The sequence below is a fragment of the Pseudopipra pipra genome, chromosome W, assembly GCF_036250125.1.
Source record: "Pseudopipra pipra isolate bDixPip1 chromosome W, bDixPip1.hap1, whole genome shotgun sequence".
NCBI lineage: Eukaryota > Metazoa > Chordata > Aves > Passeriformes > Pipridae > Pseudopipra > Pseudopipra pipra.
Genome location: NC_087580.1, coordinates 2,781,584 through 2,795,132, shown reverse-complemented (window position 1 = coordinate 2,795,132; position 13,549 = coordinate 2,781,584). Strand labels below are relative to the sequence as shown.

At 59.5% G+C, this 13,549-nt stretch overlaps 1 protein-coding gene across 5 annotated transcripts in view; it reads left to right on the top strand.

The window, feature by feature from the left end:
* Window positions 1-267: 267 nt before the first annotated feature.
* The window catches only part of LOC135405768 (class I histocompatibility antigen, F10 alpha chain-like), a 319,745-nt gene continuing 306,463 nt past the window's right edge, over window positions 268-13,549 (top strand). The window contains exons 1-7 of one of the 5 annotated variants that reach the window (XM_064640356.1): window positions 272-681; window positions 4,373-4,636; window positions 5,016-5,291; window positions 5,525-5,797; window positions 5,913-6,023; window positions 6,122-6,160; window positions 6,515-8,050. In XM_064640356.1, the coding sequence (XP_064496426.1) occupies window positions 606-681; window positions 4,373-4,636; window positions 5,016-5,291; window positions 5,525-5,797; window positions 5,913-6,023; window positions 6,122-6,160; window positions 6,515-6,528 (1,053 nt within the window). In that variant the 5' untranslated portion in view covers window positions 272-605 and the 3' untranslated portion in view covers window positions 6,529-8,050. Of the gene's footprint in view, window positions 682-2,289; window positions 2,408-4,372; window positions 4,637-5,015; window positions 5,292-5,524; window positions 5,798-5,912; window positions 6,024-6,121; window positions 6,161-6,511; window positions 8,051-13,549 lie in introns of those variants that run through there. The other 4 variants (XM_064640355.1, XM_064640354.1, XM_064640357.1 and 1 more) reach the window with 4 other exon arrangements.

Here is a 13,549-nt window from a genome sequence, read left to right as displayed (position 1 = left end):
GATGCTGACGGGGGTCGGGGCTCCGTCTTTGGCTTCGTCTCCCTGGGCTGGGGCTCGGCCTCCGCCCGCGGGAGGAGCTGAGGGGGGTCCCCGGGGGTCGTGTGTCCCCCGGGAGCGTGTGTGCCCCCCCGGGACCCCCATCCCGCTGTCCCCCCCTTTTCTCTCCCCACGAAGCTCTTCCCCAGCTCCCGCTCCCCCCTGGCAGGGGCTTTGGGAGCCCCCCTTTGCCTTGACCCTGGGACCCCTGCGGGGGGCAGTGGGGGCTGCCCAGGGCGGGCACTGGCCCAGGGAGATCGCCCCCCGCCCCCGCGGCATCCGCTGATCGCGGCGCTTCCCCCGCTTTGGCCCCAAAGCGGCGCCTTTAAGGCCGAGTTTAAGCGCAGGGCCCGCGAGTTCAGCTCGGCCCGGCCCGGGGGTCCCGCCGCTCGGGCCCGTCCAGGGGGCCCGGGGGTGGCGGGGGGACCCGGGGCGGTGCCGGGAGGGGTCCCGAAGGGGATCCCGGGGCATTCCCGGCAATTCCCCCGGGCCCGCCCCCCGCGCTCCCTCGGCCACTTTCGCTTTCGCGTCTCCCGAACTGCGCCCAGCGGGGCCAGCGGAGCAGCGCGATGGCTCCAGTGCTGGGGCTGGGGGCGCTCCTGGCGCTCCTGGGGGTCTTGGAGGTCTCGATGGCGCAGCCGAAGGGTAAGTGGGACCCCCGGAACGAGCAACTCCTCAACCTTTATTGCCGGGCACCGGCACTTCCCTGAACCTCCATTTCCGGGCACCGGGACCCCCCTGCACCCTCTCCCTCCGCACCGTGACCCCCTGAATCCCGATTGCTGAGCGCGGGAACCCCCTGAACCCCCATTCCCGGAAGGAGACCCCCCTGAACACCCATTCCCGGGCATGGGAACCCCCCTGAACTTCCATTTCCGGGGACCGGGACCCCCCTGCACCTGCTCCCTCAGCACCGGGACCCCCTTAAACCTCCCTATGCGGCACCGGGACCGCCTCATTTCCATTCCTGGGCACCGAGACCCCCTTGAACACCCATTCCTGGGCACGGGAACTCCCCTGAACCTCCATTTCCAGGCACCGGGACCCCCCTGCACCCTCTCCCTCCTCACTGGGACCACCTGAATCCCGATCCCTGAGCACGGGAACCCCCCTGGACCCCCATCCCCGGCACCAGGACCCCTCTGAACCCTTTTATCATCCATAAACACCCCCCTGGGCCCCCTTTCCTGCCAATCCTGCCTCTCCCATCCCCCTGATCCTCCCTTTTCCTTGACCCTGGGACCCCCATTCCTGCCTTTCCCAGCCCCCAGACCCCACTTCCCTCAACACCGGGGACCACTGGACCCCCCTTTCCTGGGCACAGGGACCCCCTGGATCCCCTATCCCTCCTCTCCCAATCCCAGCCCCCACTTTCCTTGAACCTTGGACCCTTCCCACCTCTCCCAGTTCCACTCCCCTGACCCTTGGACCCCCCAAACCCTCCAATGTCTGTGACCCCCCCAGTTCTCCACTCCCTGAGCTTCCTGCAGGGGGGTCCCAGGCACCAGGAACGCCCTCGACCGCAATTCCTGGGCACCGGGGCCCCCCCTCAACCCCCTTATCCTGCACCAACACCCCCCTGCACCCCCTTTCCTGGACATCCTGCCTCTCCCAGACCTCCCTTTTCCTTGTCCATCAGACCCCCTGGACCCCCATTCCTGCCTTTCCCAGACCCCATTTTCCTCAACATCAGCCACCCCTGGATCCCCCTTTTCCTGGGCACAGGGACCCCCTGAATCTCCGTCCCACCTCTCCCAGTGCCCTCCCCCCCCTTCCCCTGACCCTGGGACCCTGTTACAGACCGGACAGGGGCTGCAACCTGCTTCTTTTAGATGATTCCTTCCAGGGCGAGATTAAGGCCCAAACCTCCAAATGTTGGGTCTCAAACACACAACTGACTTTATTGGTACCAATAAGGAACGGTAAAAGTGAGGGGGGAGGAGAAGAAGGAGAGATGAGGAAAAGGAAAGGCTGCCAAAGGAAAGTGCCGAAAGGTTCCCAGCCCAGGGAGAGAAGCGGGTGCAGTCAGGCTCGGGCAGGCAGGGAAGCAGCGCTGGAGGGAAGCGGGTGGGGAGCAGAGCGGATCCGAGCCGAGCAGCAGAGCAGGGAGGTGGGACACGAGCGGGACGGAGCGAGGAGCGGGGCCAGCAGCCAGCACGGGCCCCTGGCCAACAGCGACCGGGCTGGACAGGACCTAAACGCGGGCACTGCCTTAAATCCCCCCGGTGGGCGCTCCCTGGCCAGCTCGGCTCCGGGCAGAGCCTTGACTTTGAGACCCCCTGGAGCCCACGCAAGACGTGGCCGCGGAGGGTTGCAGAGGGTCTCAGGAGGACTCAGGGTGGTCCCAGCAGGGCTCCCAAAGGACATTCCGGTCAGTTCCCAGGAATTCCCCCGTCCCCTCCCCTCCCCCGCGCTGCCTCGGGCACTGTCGCGTCTCCCAACCTGCGGCGGCGGGATCTGCCCGGTGACCGGTGACGTCACGGCCCAGTCGGGTTGCCATTGGTGCAGAAGAAGTAGCAGGGCCGGACGCTGCTGTGTGGGCGGGGCCAGCGGAGCAGCGCGATGGCTCCAGCGCTGGGGCTGGGGGCGCTCCTGGCGCTCCTGGGGGTCTCGGGGGGGCAGCCCGAGGGCAAGTGGGACCCCCGGAACGGGCAACTCCTCAGCCTTTATTGCCGGGCACCGGCACTTCCCTGAACCTCCACTTCCGGGCACCGGGACCCTCCTGCACCCTCTCCCTCTGCACCGGGACCCCCTGAATCCCGATTGCTGAGCACGGGAGCCTCCTGAGCCCCCATTCCCCGAAGGAGACCCTTCTGAACACCCATTCCCGGGCAGGGTACCCCCCCTCAACCTCCAATTTTGGTTACTGGAACCCCCCTGCACCCTCTCTCTCCGCACCAAGACCCCCTTAAACCTCCTTATCTGGTTCCTCATTTCCATTCCTGGGCACCGAGACCCCCTGAACACTCATTCCCGGGCAGGGGAACCCCCCTGAACCTCCATTTCTGGACACTGGGACCTCTCTGAACACCCTTATCCTGCAGCAGGACCCCCTGAACCCCCATCCCTGGCTCCAGGACCCCTCTGAATCCCCTTATCCTCAACAAATACCCCCCTGTGCCCCTTTCCCTGCCAATCCCGCCTCTCCCAGCCCCCTGATCCTCTCTTTTCCTTGACCCTGGGACTCCCTGGACCCCCATTCCTGCCTTTCCCAGACCCCAGCCCCCACTTTTCTCTACGTCAAGGACCACTGGACCCCCTTTTTCTGGTCACAGGGACCCCCTGGATCCCCTATCCCGCCTCTCCCAGTCCCAGCCCCCACTTTCCTTGAACCTTGGACCCTTCCCAGCTCTCCCAGCTCTCCCAGTTGTGCTTTCTTGACCCTTGGACCCTCCAAACCCTCCAATCTCTGTGACCCCCCCAGTTCTCCACTCCCTGTGCTTCCTGCAGGGGGGTCCCAGGCACCGGGAACACCCTCGACTGCAATTCCAGGGCACCGGGACCCCCCTGAACTTCCATCCTCAGTTCCAGGACCCAATTGAACCCCCTTATCCTGCATCAACACCCCCCTGCACCCCCTTTCCAGCCATCCTTCCTCTCCCAGACCCCCGTTTTCCTTGACCCTGAGACCCCCTGGACACCCATTCTCACCTTTCCCAGACCCCAGACCCCACTTTCCTCAACACCGGGGACCGCTGGACCTCTATTTCTTGGACACAGGGACTCCCTGAACCTCCATCCCACTTCTCCCAGTGCCCTCACCCCCCTTCCCCTGACCCTGGGACCCCCCTGAACCTCCATTCCTGGGCACAAGGACCCCCCTGAACCCCCTTATCCACCACCCAGTCCCCCCCTGAACCCCCTTCTCTGGGACCAGGACCCCCTGCACGCCCCTGTTGGGCACTGGGACCCCCCTGCAGCCCATTTCCCGGCCATCTCACCTCTCCCAACTCCCAGATGCCCCCTTTTCCTTGATCCTGGCATGCCCTGTACCCCCATTCCCGGCCATCTCACATCTCCTCAACCTGTAACCTCTTCTGTTTCCTCAACCCCAGGGACCTCTGGGCCCCCTTTGCTGGGCAGAGGGACCCCCTGGACCTCCCAATTCCACCTCTCCCAATCCCTGTATCCCCCTTTTCCCTGACACTGGGACCTCCTTAAACCCTGAATCCTGTGCAGTGAGAGCCCTGGCACCCCCTACCCCAGCACTGACACCCCCTGCACCGACTTCCCTGGGACCCCCAAACTCCCTTCCCGGCTCTCCCAGCTCTCCCAGTTCCCCCTTTCCTTGATCCATGGACACCCCCAGGCCCCCCAAATCTCCGTGTCCCCCCAGTTCTCCACTCCCTGCGTTACCTGCACGTGGGGGTGACAGAGCCCAGCCCGGGGATCCCTCAATTCATGGCATTGGGATACGTGGATGGGATCCCCATCACACGCTACGACAGCGAGCGGGGCCGGGTGGAGCCGCTGACGCCGTGGATGGCGGCCGGAGCCGAGCCGGGATACTGGGATAGACAGACCCAGATCAACGAGGAGAACCGGCTCACTGATGCCGAGAACCTGGAGAGAGCGCGAGCCCGGTACAACTGGAGTGGGGGTGAGTGGGGGGAGCTGGGGAATGGGGGGATGTGTGGGGCTGGGATGGGATGTGTGGGAATCCAAGGGGCTGGGATGGGATGTGTGGAGCTGGGATGTGGATCCAAGGTGCTCCAAGGGGCTGGGACGGGATGTGTGGGGCTGGGATGGGGATCCAGGGTGCTCCAAGGGGCTGGGACGGGATCTGTGGGGCTGGGATGGGATCTATGGGGCTGAGGGGGATCTGTAGGGCTGGGATGGGAAACCGAAGTGCTCCAAGGGGCTAGGATGAGATTCTGTGGGTCTCCATTGGACTCTGGGGCTCCATAGGGCTGGAATGGGGCTCCGTGGGGCTGGGACACAATTCGAGGGGTCTCCATGGATCCGATCTCACCCCCCAGGTCTCCACACGCAGCAGTGGGTTTCTGGCTGTGACCTCCTGTCCGACGGGAGCGTCCGTGGATCCTATCGGGATGGCTTTGATGGGCGGGATTTCATCTCCTTCGAGCTGGGATCCAGGAGCTTCGTGGCGGCCGATGGATCTGCCCAGCCCACCAAGAGGAAATGGGAACACGATGGGATCGTGGCGGAGAGACTGACACATTACCTGGAGAACAGCTGTCCGGAATGGCTCCGCAAATTCGTTGGATATGGGCGGGAGGCGCTGGAGCGCAAAGGTGAGGGAGAAAGAATTCCCATGGGAATGTGGGATTTGAGAGGGTGGAACTGAGGAACACGGGAGTTCCTGTGGGAATTCTGTGGATGAATCTGAGTCATCCAACTCCCATGGGAATTCCACTGATGGATTCCACTGTTGTCCCATTCCGATGGGAATTCTGTGGATGGATCTCATTGCCATCCCATTCGCATGGGAATTCCATGGATGGATCTCACCCTTATCCCATTCCAGATCCCCCCGATGTCCATGTGTCCGGGAAAGAGGAACACGGGATCCTGACGTTGTCCTGCCGCGCATACGGATTCTACCCCGGGATGATCGGGATCAACTGGCTGAAGGGGGATGAAGTGCGGGATCAGGAGACGGAGTGGGGCGGGATCGTTCCCAACAGCGACGGCACCTTCCACAGCTGGGCCAGGATCGAGGCGCTGCCGGGGGAGCGGGAGCAGTACCGGTGCCGGGTGGAGCACGCCGGAATGCCGGAGCCCGGGATCTTCGCCTGGGGTGAGGCTGGGAACGGGCAATGTGGGAACTGGGGGTTTGGGAAGGAGGAATTTGGGAATGTGGAGCAGCGGGATGGGGGTAACCCTCCCCCTCCTGCCCCTCCTGCCCTTCCCAGAGCCAGAATCCATCTGGAATTCCAGCCCGGTGTTGGTGGCTGTGTCCGTCATCGCTGCCATCATCATCATCATCGGCCTCGTGGCAGTCGGTGTCTGGAAGCTCCGATCCGGTAACTCCCGGGATGGGGGTCGGGAAGGGGCACGGATCCGCCCGGCAGCATTCCGGGGATCCTGTGCCACGGGTGCTGATCCCACTTTCTTTCCATAGGGAAGAGGGAGGGGAATGGATACGACCCCGCGCCCACCAGTGAGTCCCAGCAGCGTGTGTGGATCCAGATCCTCTGGGCAGGATTCCCAGGATGGATGCTGGGATTCCAGAGGGGAATGGGGGCCTAATGGCTGGAGCGGGATTGGAAGGGGATTCCAGCTCAGGGCAGGATTCCAGAGTGGGCTCAGGTGGAATTGTGGACTGGGATCAGGGCTGGATTCTGGGGTGGGATTGGGGTGGGATGGATGGAGTGGGATTGGCGTGGGATGGACAGAGCAGGATCAGGAGGGAATCCAGAGCAGTTCCTCCTCTCCCTGGGCTCCACAGCCAGCTCCATCCCCTGGGATGGGAACAGGGACATGGTGACTCCTTTCCCCACTCTCATCCCAGCAGGAATCACAGCCTGAGTGATCCCGGAGCTGGATCCGTCCCTTCCCTCTCCCTGTGGAAAGGCAGGAGCTGCTGGCAGAGCTCATCCCGCTGCTCCCACCCACCCCGGCCCCCCTGCGGCTCTTCCCGATGGATCAACTTCCTGCTTTTTCCTGTGTGAAACTGTCAGAGACTGAAACAGTCAATGATTTCTGCATTCTGGGATTGCCAGGAGACTTTTGGTGGCTTTTGTAGGACTTTGGCATTATCCCTCTGATGGGCAGCTGGGCCCATCTCCCCCTCCAGTGCTGCTGAAGGTGTCAAGCCCTGGAAAGGAGAGAAGAGCTGAGTTTACCAGGCCCCTCACAGGAACTCTGCTCTGGGCTGTCCGAGGTGTTGGGGGTTCATGGCATGGCCCATCAAAGCCCATCCCCCCCTCTGCCAATCTTGGAAGGTGGATAAAAGCCTTTTCCCTGCTCCTCACGGGAACTCTGGGCAGGCCTGGGAAACGTTGGGGGTTCGTGGCATGGCCCGGGACACTGTCCATGGATATAATAACTCATAACTTCCCTGAGTGTGGGGGCTTCCCTCCCTCACCCCCAATGGATCAAAGTGTAAGGGGGGTACTTTTGAATTAGATGATCAGTGGAGCATAGAGGCGCGAGAAAGGAATCATATTAGGATGTGAAACCAACCAGAGTATGGTACAATGTAACTTCATGGCACAAGCTAATTGGAAGGTCCATTGTGCTTTTTAGCAAGTCAGCTTGATATCCCCTGTTATCAGAGCTGAGTTCTTCCTTGGTTTTGCCACATACTGCAAGATGGATACATCTACCCTTGAAACACAATGGTAGAGGTCATGCATAGGGGTGAGAAAGATGATGATGGGAGGAAGATGATGTGGGCAGGGGTCGCTGGCCCCTTGCCCTCCAAGTAGGGCAGGCACAGACTGTTGCCATGAGGTGATGATCAGGCGGGGTTTGGCTGCCATTCAGGCATCACCTTATACTGGGTACTGGCCCTACGTGGTGTAATGTGGAACTGATAAAATGGGGTGTCGGGACTGCTGAGCTGAGCGATCCTCATCCTACCACCGAGACTGTGGCTCCGCGGGGACGCCCGCTAAGCACGGGCACCGACCAGCTGCTGCAGATCCTGACAGCCCTGGCCTGTCTGTGTGGTAAGCACAGTTTATTGACAGGAAGCAACTGAGAGAACAAACTTTTTAATATCCCTTTAGTGTCACTTTAATTCCCATTTTATTTTTGAATATTGTTACATAAATAAGTTGTTCACAGTATTTCCCTTTAATTTCCCTTTTTACTAACCAATATTGTGTTAATAGTTATCCATAATATTGTGTTAAGACACCTTTTTTGGTATCCCTTTAACCCCCTTTTTTCACTAGTTAATACTGTATTAAATGCTGTTTGTAGTATTTGTTTTTAAGGCCACACAATAAGATATGTTATATCCTTTTTTAGTTCTTGATTCTCTTTGCTAAGATGATTATTATTATTATTCTCAGTGTAATAAAAGATATTTTTTGTGTTTGAATATTTCTGGCACTTGTCTTTACTCCAGACATGTATCCAAAGGAACTGTCTTTTCCCTAGATAGGGAGAGCCTCAGTAACTGTCTGTGTTAGTTTTGTCTTTGTCTCTGGTTTCTCTAAGGGTCTTTGTGGTTTAGAAATTCTGCCTTCTTGGTGTCCAGGTCTCAAAAATAGATTTCTCTGCCAGGTCTCTGACCACTGAAATATGGCAGGCCTTAAACTTTTACTTTGTTTTTCTAACAAATGGTCATGGCCCAGAACTTGTCCATCATCCATTGTCTATTGCCCCCATTCAATCTCCTGCCAGCAGTTTCTCCCCACTGCTGGGTGGGCTCCTTTGTCAAGCACTAGAACTTGTTGGGGAACAGGCCCAGTCCTGTTGCCTATTTTTCATGGGGATGTGCAGGAGGGCATTGAGTCTTCCAGGAGCAAATTGGCAGAGGACCCCAAGCTGGCTTGCAGTGTGGATGTGCTGGAGGGTAGGAAGGCTGTGCAGAGGGACCTGGCCAGGCTGGACCTCTGGGCCGAGCCCGTGGGCATGAGGTTCAAGAGTGCCTTTGGTGCCTTTGGGGCCTCTGGCCACAAGAACCCTCTGCAGCTCCAGGCCGGGGGCAGAGGAGCTGCAAAGGGTCCCCGTGGGAGAGGCCCTGGGGGTGCTGGTGGACAGAGGCTGAACCTGAGCCAGCGGGTGCCCGGGTGGGCAAGAAGGCCAAGGGCAGGCTGGCCTGGATCAGAAAGAGTGTGGCAGCAGGAGCAGGGCAGTGATGCTTCTGCTGGACTGGGCACTGGTGAGGCCACAGCTGGAGTGCTGTGTCCAGCTCTGGGCCCCTCAATTCAGGGAGAACCTTGAGGGGCTGGAGTGGGTGGAGAGCAGGGCAATGGAGCTGGGCAAGGGTCTGCAGTGCCTGTCCTGTGAGGAGCAGCTGAGAGAGCTGGGCTTCTCCAACCTGGAGAAGAGGAGGTTCGGGGCTGACCTTCTCCCTGTCCACAACTTCCTGACAGGAGGCTGGAGCCAGATGGGGGTCAGCCACTTCTCCGAGGCAACAGACGATAGGACAAGAGGACACGAGGACCTGCCTGTCAGGGGCTGTTTGTCAGGGACAGGAGCAGGACTTTTTGGAGAGAAACAGGGATTAGGTATTGAAATGGGCTGCCCAGGGAGGTGGTGGAGTCAGCGTCCCTGGAGGTGTTTAAGCAAAGACTGGCCATGGCACTGAGTGCCGTGGTCTGCTTGACGGGCTGGGGATGGGGCGTAGGCTGGACGCCGGTTGATCCCACAAGTCTCTGCCAACCTCAGGGACTCTGGGCTTCTGTGCCAGCCCAGCCTTTGGGGACAGCGTGCTGGTGGCTCGGAGGCTCCGTCCTTGCCTTGCCTTGCCCATCTCCTGGCTGCCAGGCAAGGGCCTTGTGACATCACAGCCTCTGTGGAACAGCGCGGTGGCTGAAAACTGTCAGTGCTGCGTCCCCGTGCCCAGAGCCTGAGCAGAAGTCGGCTGGCAGGGACGGGCAGAGACTGTGCAGAGGTGTCAGCTCGTCCCGCAGCAGCACGATGCCCAGCCAGGGCATCTCCTGGCTCCTCAGGCTCTCGGTGCTCCTGCTCTTGCCTGGCCCACTCGAGCCTTGCAGCCGTGCCACAGGTGCCATTGCTGAGAACCGGGATTTTCCTTGGATGGCCCCTTGCCAGAAAAGGCAGGAGAGGCTGGAGAGAGGGGAAGGAGGGGGGTCAGGCCGCTGGGATGGGGCCGGCGGGTCGTGAGCCCGAAGCCAGCAAGGCCTTGGGCCCACACGGTGTCAGGCGAGGACTGAGAGCCCCCAGGGAGGAGGAAAGCTGGGCAGGCCCCAAGGCTGCTGGGCCTCTTCCTTGCCAGCCCTTTGGCCAAGGCCCCGAGGCAGAGGTGGGGCTCAGCCCCTGCACAGCAATGGGCCACAGGCTGAGCCCCAGGGACACCAGACCCAGGCGGCCTGAGCTCGTCTTCCTGCAGCGTCTGCCTGGGGCAGCCCAGCCAGGCCTGAGTCTCTGCAGGAGAGGCCAAGCCCAACCAGAGAGGGCTCAGCCCTCTGAGGCTGCACTCACTGCCAAGGGAACAAAACATTGGCCCAGAGGACATCCTGCCCCCAAATGGAGAACTGGAAAGGTCAAGAATAAAAAAGTCACCCCCCTCCATTAGTCAAGAAATGTTCAGACCTCTTCCCTAAAAGCATCCAGGAGTCAGGTCACCCAATTTTCTCTCTGACAAGGGTTTTTCCATGGTTCTCCTCAATTACCAGCCCGACCAGGATCACTTATGAGGTCCCAGCCCCCACTTTTTCCCCCTCTCCCACCCCTTACCCATCATCCCCCAATCCTCAACCCCCTCATGCTCACTTTTGGGGTTCCACCTTCCCGTTTCCCCCACTCTTCTGACCTCTCCCACCCCTTTCCCATCATCCCCCAATTCTCAGTCTCGCTCCCCCTCCACTTTTGGGGGGTCCCACTCTCCTCCCACTCACTTTGGGGTCCCACCACCCCTTTTATCCCCTCTGACTCACCGACTCCCCTTCCCAACACCCCCTCTCACCTGAGAGCTCCTCGCCTGAAGCTGGGGGTGCTCCCAGTAACACCAGTGCCCATAAATGTCCCCCCCAAAAAAAGGGTTAGGTGGGGTCTTGGGTGGGCTCTGAGTGAGTTTGGGGGTTCCTTGGAGCATGGCCCCACTGGCTCCCAGTTCCTGTCTGTGTAGTTCCAGTCACTCCCAGTACGATCCCAGTCACTGACAGTCACTCCCAGGATGGTTCCAGTATGGTCCTGGTCACTCCCACTAGGATCCCAGTCACTCCCAGTCACTCCCAATTGGATCCCAGTTGCCCCCAAGGTGGTCCCAGTTGCTCCCAGCCCCCTCCCCCCCCCCCAGGATTGTTCCTTTCCCTCTCAGGGACTCCCAGTCTGAGTCCAGTATGGCCCCAGGCACTTTCAGTCACTGCCTGGACGATGCCATTTGCCCCTGCATGGTCCCAGTTGCTCCCAGTATGATCCCACTATGAGTCCACTCACTCCCGATATGATCCCAGGAACTTGCAGTATGAATCCATTTTGATCCCAGTCATCCCCAGTAGGGTTGCAGTCCCTCTCACATACTCCCAGTATTATTGCAGTCACTCCCAGGATGATCCCAGTATCATTCCAGTATCATCCAGTTCCCTCCAGCGTGGTTCTAGTAGCCCCCATTCACCCCTACTGTGCTTCCACTCACTCCAAGTATCATCCCTGTCACTCCCAGCCATTCCCAGTAGATCCCACTTGCCTCCAACAGGCTCCCAGTCACCCCCAGTATGATCTCACTCACTTTTAGTCATACCCAGTATCATCCCAGTCGCTCCCAGTCGGATCCCAGTCTCTCCTAGTAGGATCCAAGTTACCCCCTGCATGGTCCCAGTTGCTCCCAGTCACCCCACTAGAGTTCCACTCCCTCCCACTCCCTCCCAGGACCATCCCAGTAGGATCCCAGTGACACCCCAGACGGTGGCACTCACACACAGGATGAACCCAGACATGCCCTGGCACTCCCAGGATAAAGCCATTTGCCCCCAGCAGGCTCCCAGTTCCTCCCAGTCACTCACTATGGTTCCAGTTGCTCCCAGGATGATCCCTGGCACTCCCAGTCACTCCCACTATGAGCCCAGTCAGCCTCAGTATGATCCCAGTCAGTCTGGGTCTCTCTCATTATATCCCAGTTGCCCCCAGTGTGGTCCCACTCCCGGTTGCTCCCAGTAACTTCCAGCATAATCCCAGTTGCTCACAGCCACTCCCAGTCACTCTCAGTGTGGTCCTAGTTGTTCCCAGTATGACCCCAGTCACTCTCACAGTGGGCCCAGTGGCTCCCAAGATGATCCCATTGCCCCCAACATGGACCAAGCTGCTCCCACTGTGGTTCCAGTATGACCCCAGTGTGGTCGCAGTTGCTCCCAGTTCCTCCCAGTGTGATCCCAGTTGCTCCCAGTTGCTCCCAGCAGAGACCCAGTTGCTCCCATTATGATCCCTGTATGATCCCTGTATGATCTCAGTACAATCACAGTTACTCCAGCATGGTCCCAGTTGCCCCCAACACAGTCCAAGTCACTCCCAGTGTGGTCCCAGTCACCCCCAGGATGGTTGCAGACTCTCCCAGTATATCCCAGTTGCCCTCAGCATGCTCACAGTCATACCCAGTTACTTCCACTTGCCCCAGGATGCTTCCAGTTCCCATCAGTACCATCCCAGTCACTCCCAGTCTATGCCAGTTGCCTCCAGCATGCACCCTGTCACTCCCAGTCACTCCCACTTTCTTCCAGGATGATCCCAGTTGCTCCAAGTATGTCCCCATTTGGCTTCCAGCGTGGCCCCACTGGTTCTCAGTTGCTCCCTGCGTAGTTCCAGTCACTCCCAGTATGATCCCAGCACAGTCACTCCCAGGATGATTCCAGTATGGTCCTGGTCACTGCCACAGTGATCCCAGTCACTCCCAGTCACTTCCAATAGGATCCCAGTTGCCCCCAAGGTGGTCCCAGTTACTCCCAGTCCCCCCCAGGATGGTTCCTTTCCCTCTCAGGGACTCCCAGTCTGAGTCCAGTATGGCCCCAGGCACTTTCAGTCACTGCCTGGACGATGCCATTTGCCCCTGCATGGTCCCAGTTGCTCCCAGGATGATCCCACTATGAGTCCAGTCACCCCCAGTATGATCCCAGTAAATTCCAGCAACTTCCAGTGGATTCAATGAATGCACTTTGATCCCAGTCATCCCCAGCATGATTGCAGTGCCTCTCACATACTCCCAGTATTATTGCAGTCACTCCCAGGATGATCCCAGTATGAGCCCATGTCGCAGGAGCGAGGGGTGGAGTGTTGTCGTGGTTTGGACCTTGTTTTCCCCCAGAGGCTAAAAGAAGTGCTAGACCCCAAGGGGTGGAAACCCTTGGAAGTTTCGAAGTTCTGCCCAATGGGCGCTCCTGCAAAAAATGTAAACATATCACAACCAGACCGGAAGAGATGAGTTGTAGTTTTTGGTTGTTGGAGGAGAGGTGGCCATGTTGTAGAGCCACGAGGAAGGGGCTCTAAGCCCCTCGGGCCCTCTGGGCCCTCCCAGCCCCGGCTGGGGGGCTGCAGGAACCTGGAACAGCATAAAGTTGGGCTAGGTGCCTGTAGTTATGCCGGGAGATGCTTTTCTCCATGGGCACAGAGCAGCAGCCGACGCTGACCAGAGAAACGGTGGCAGAGAGCCAGAGATAAGACCTGAACTGAAGAAGCAGCAGAAACAACATGCAGCACTGCAGAGAAGACTCCTGGAAGGAGAGCCGGGAAAAGGAGAGCCAGCAGCTGAGAGACAGAGTTTGGGGTAAGACTGTACCAGCCCCTCAAACTCCTTTGAGACCTCCGAGAAAGGAGGAGTACATGGACTCCTATTTTAGAGGAGCCTTGGAGTATGCAGCACTGGAGAGAGAGAGGATCTGAGAAGCTCAGAGCGTCCCGGGAGCTGGACCGGGACGGC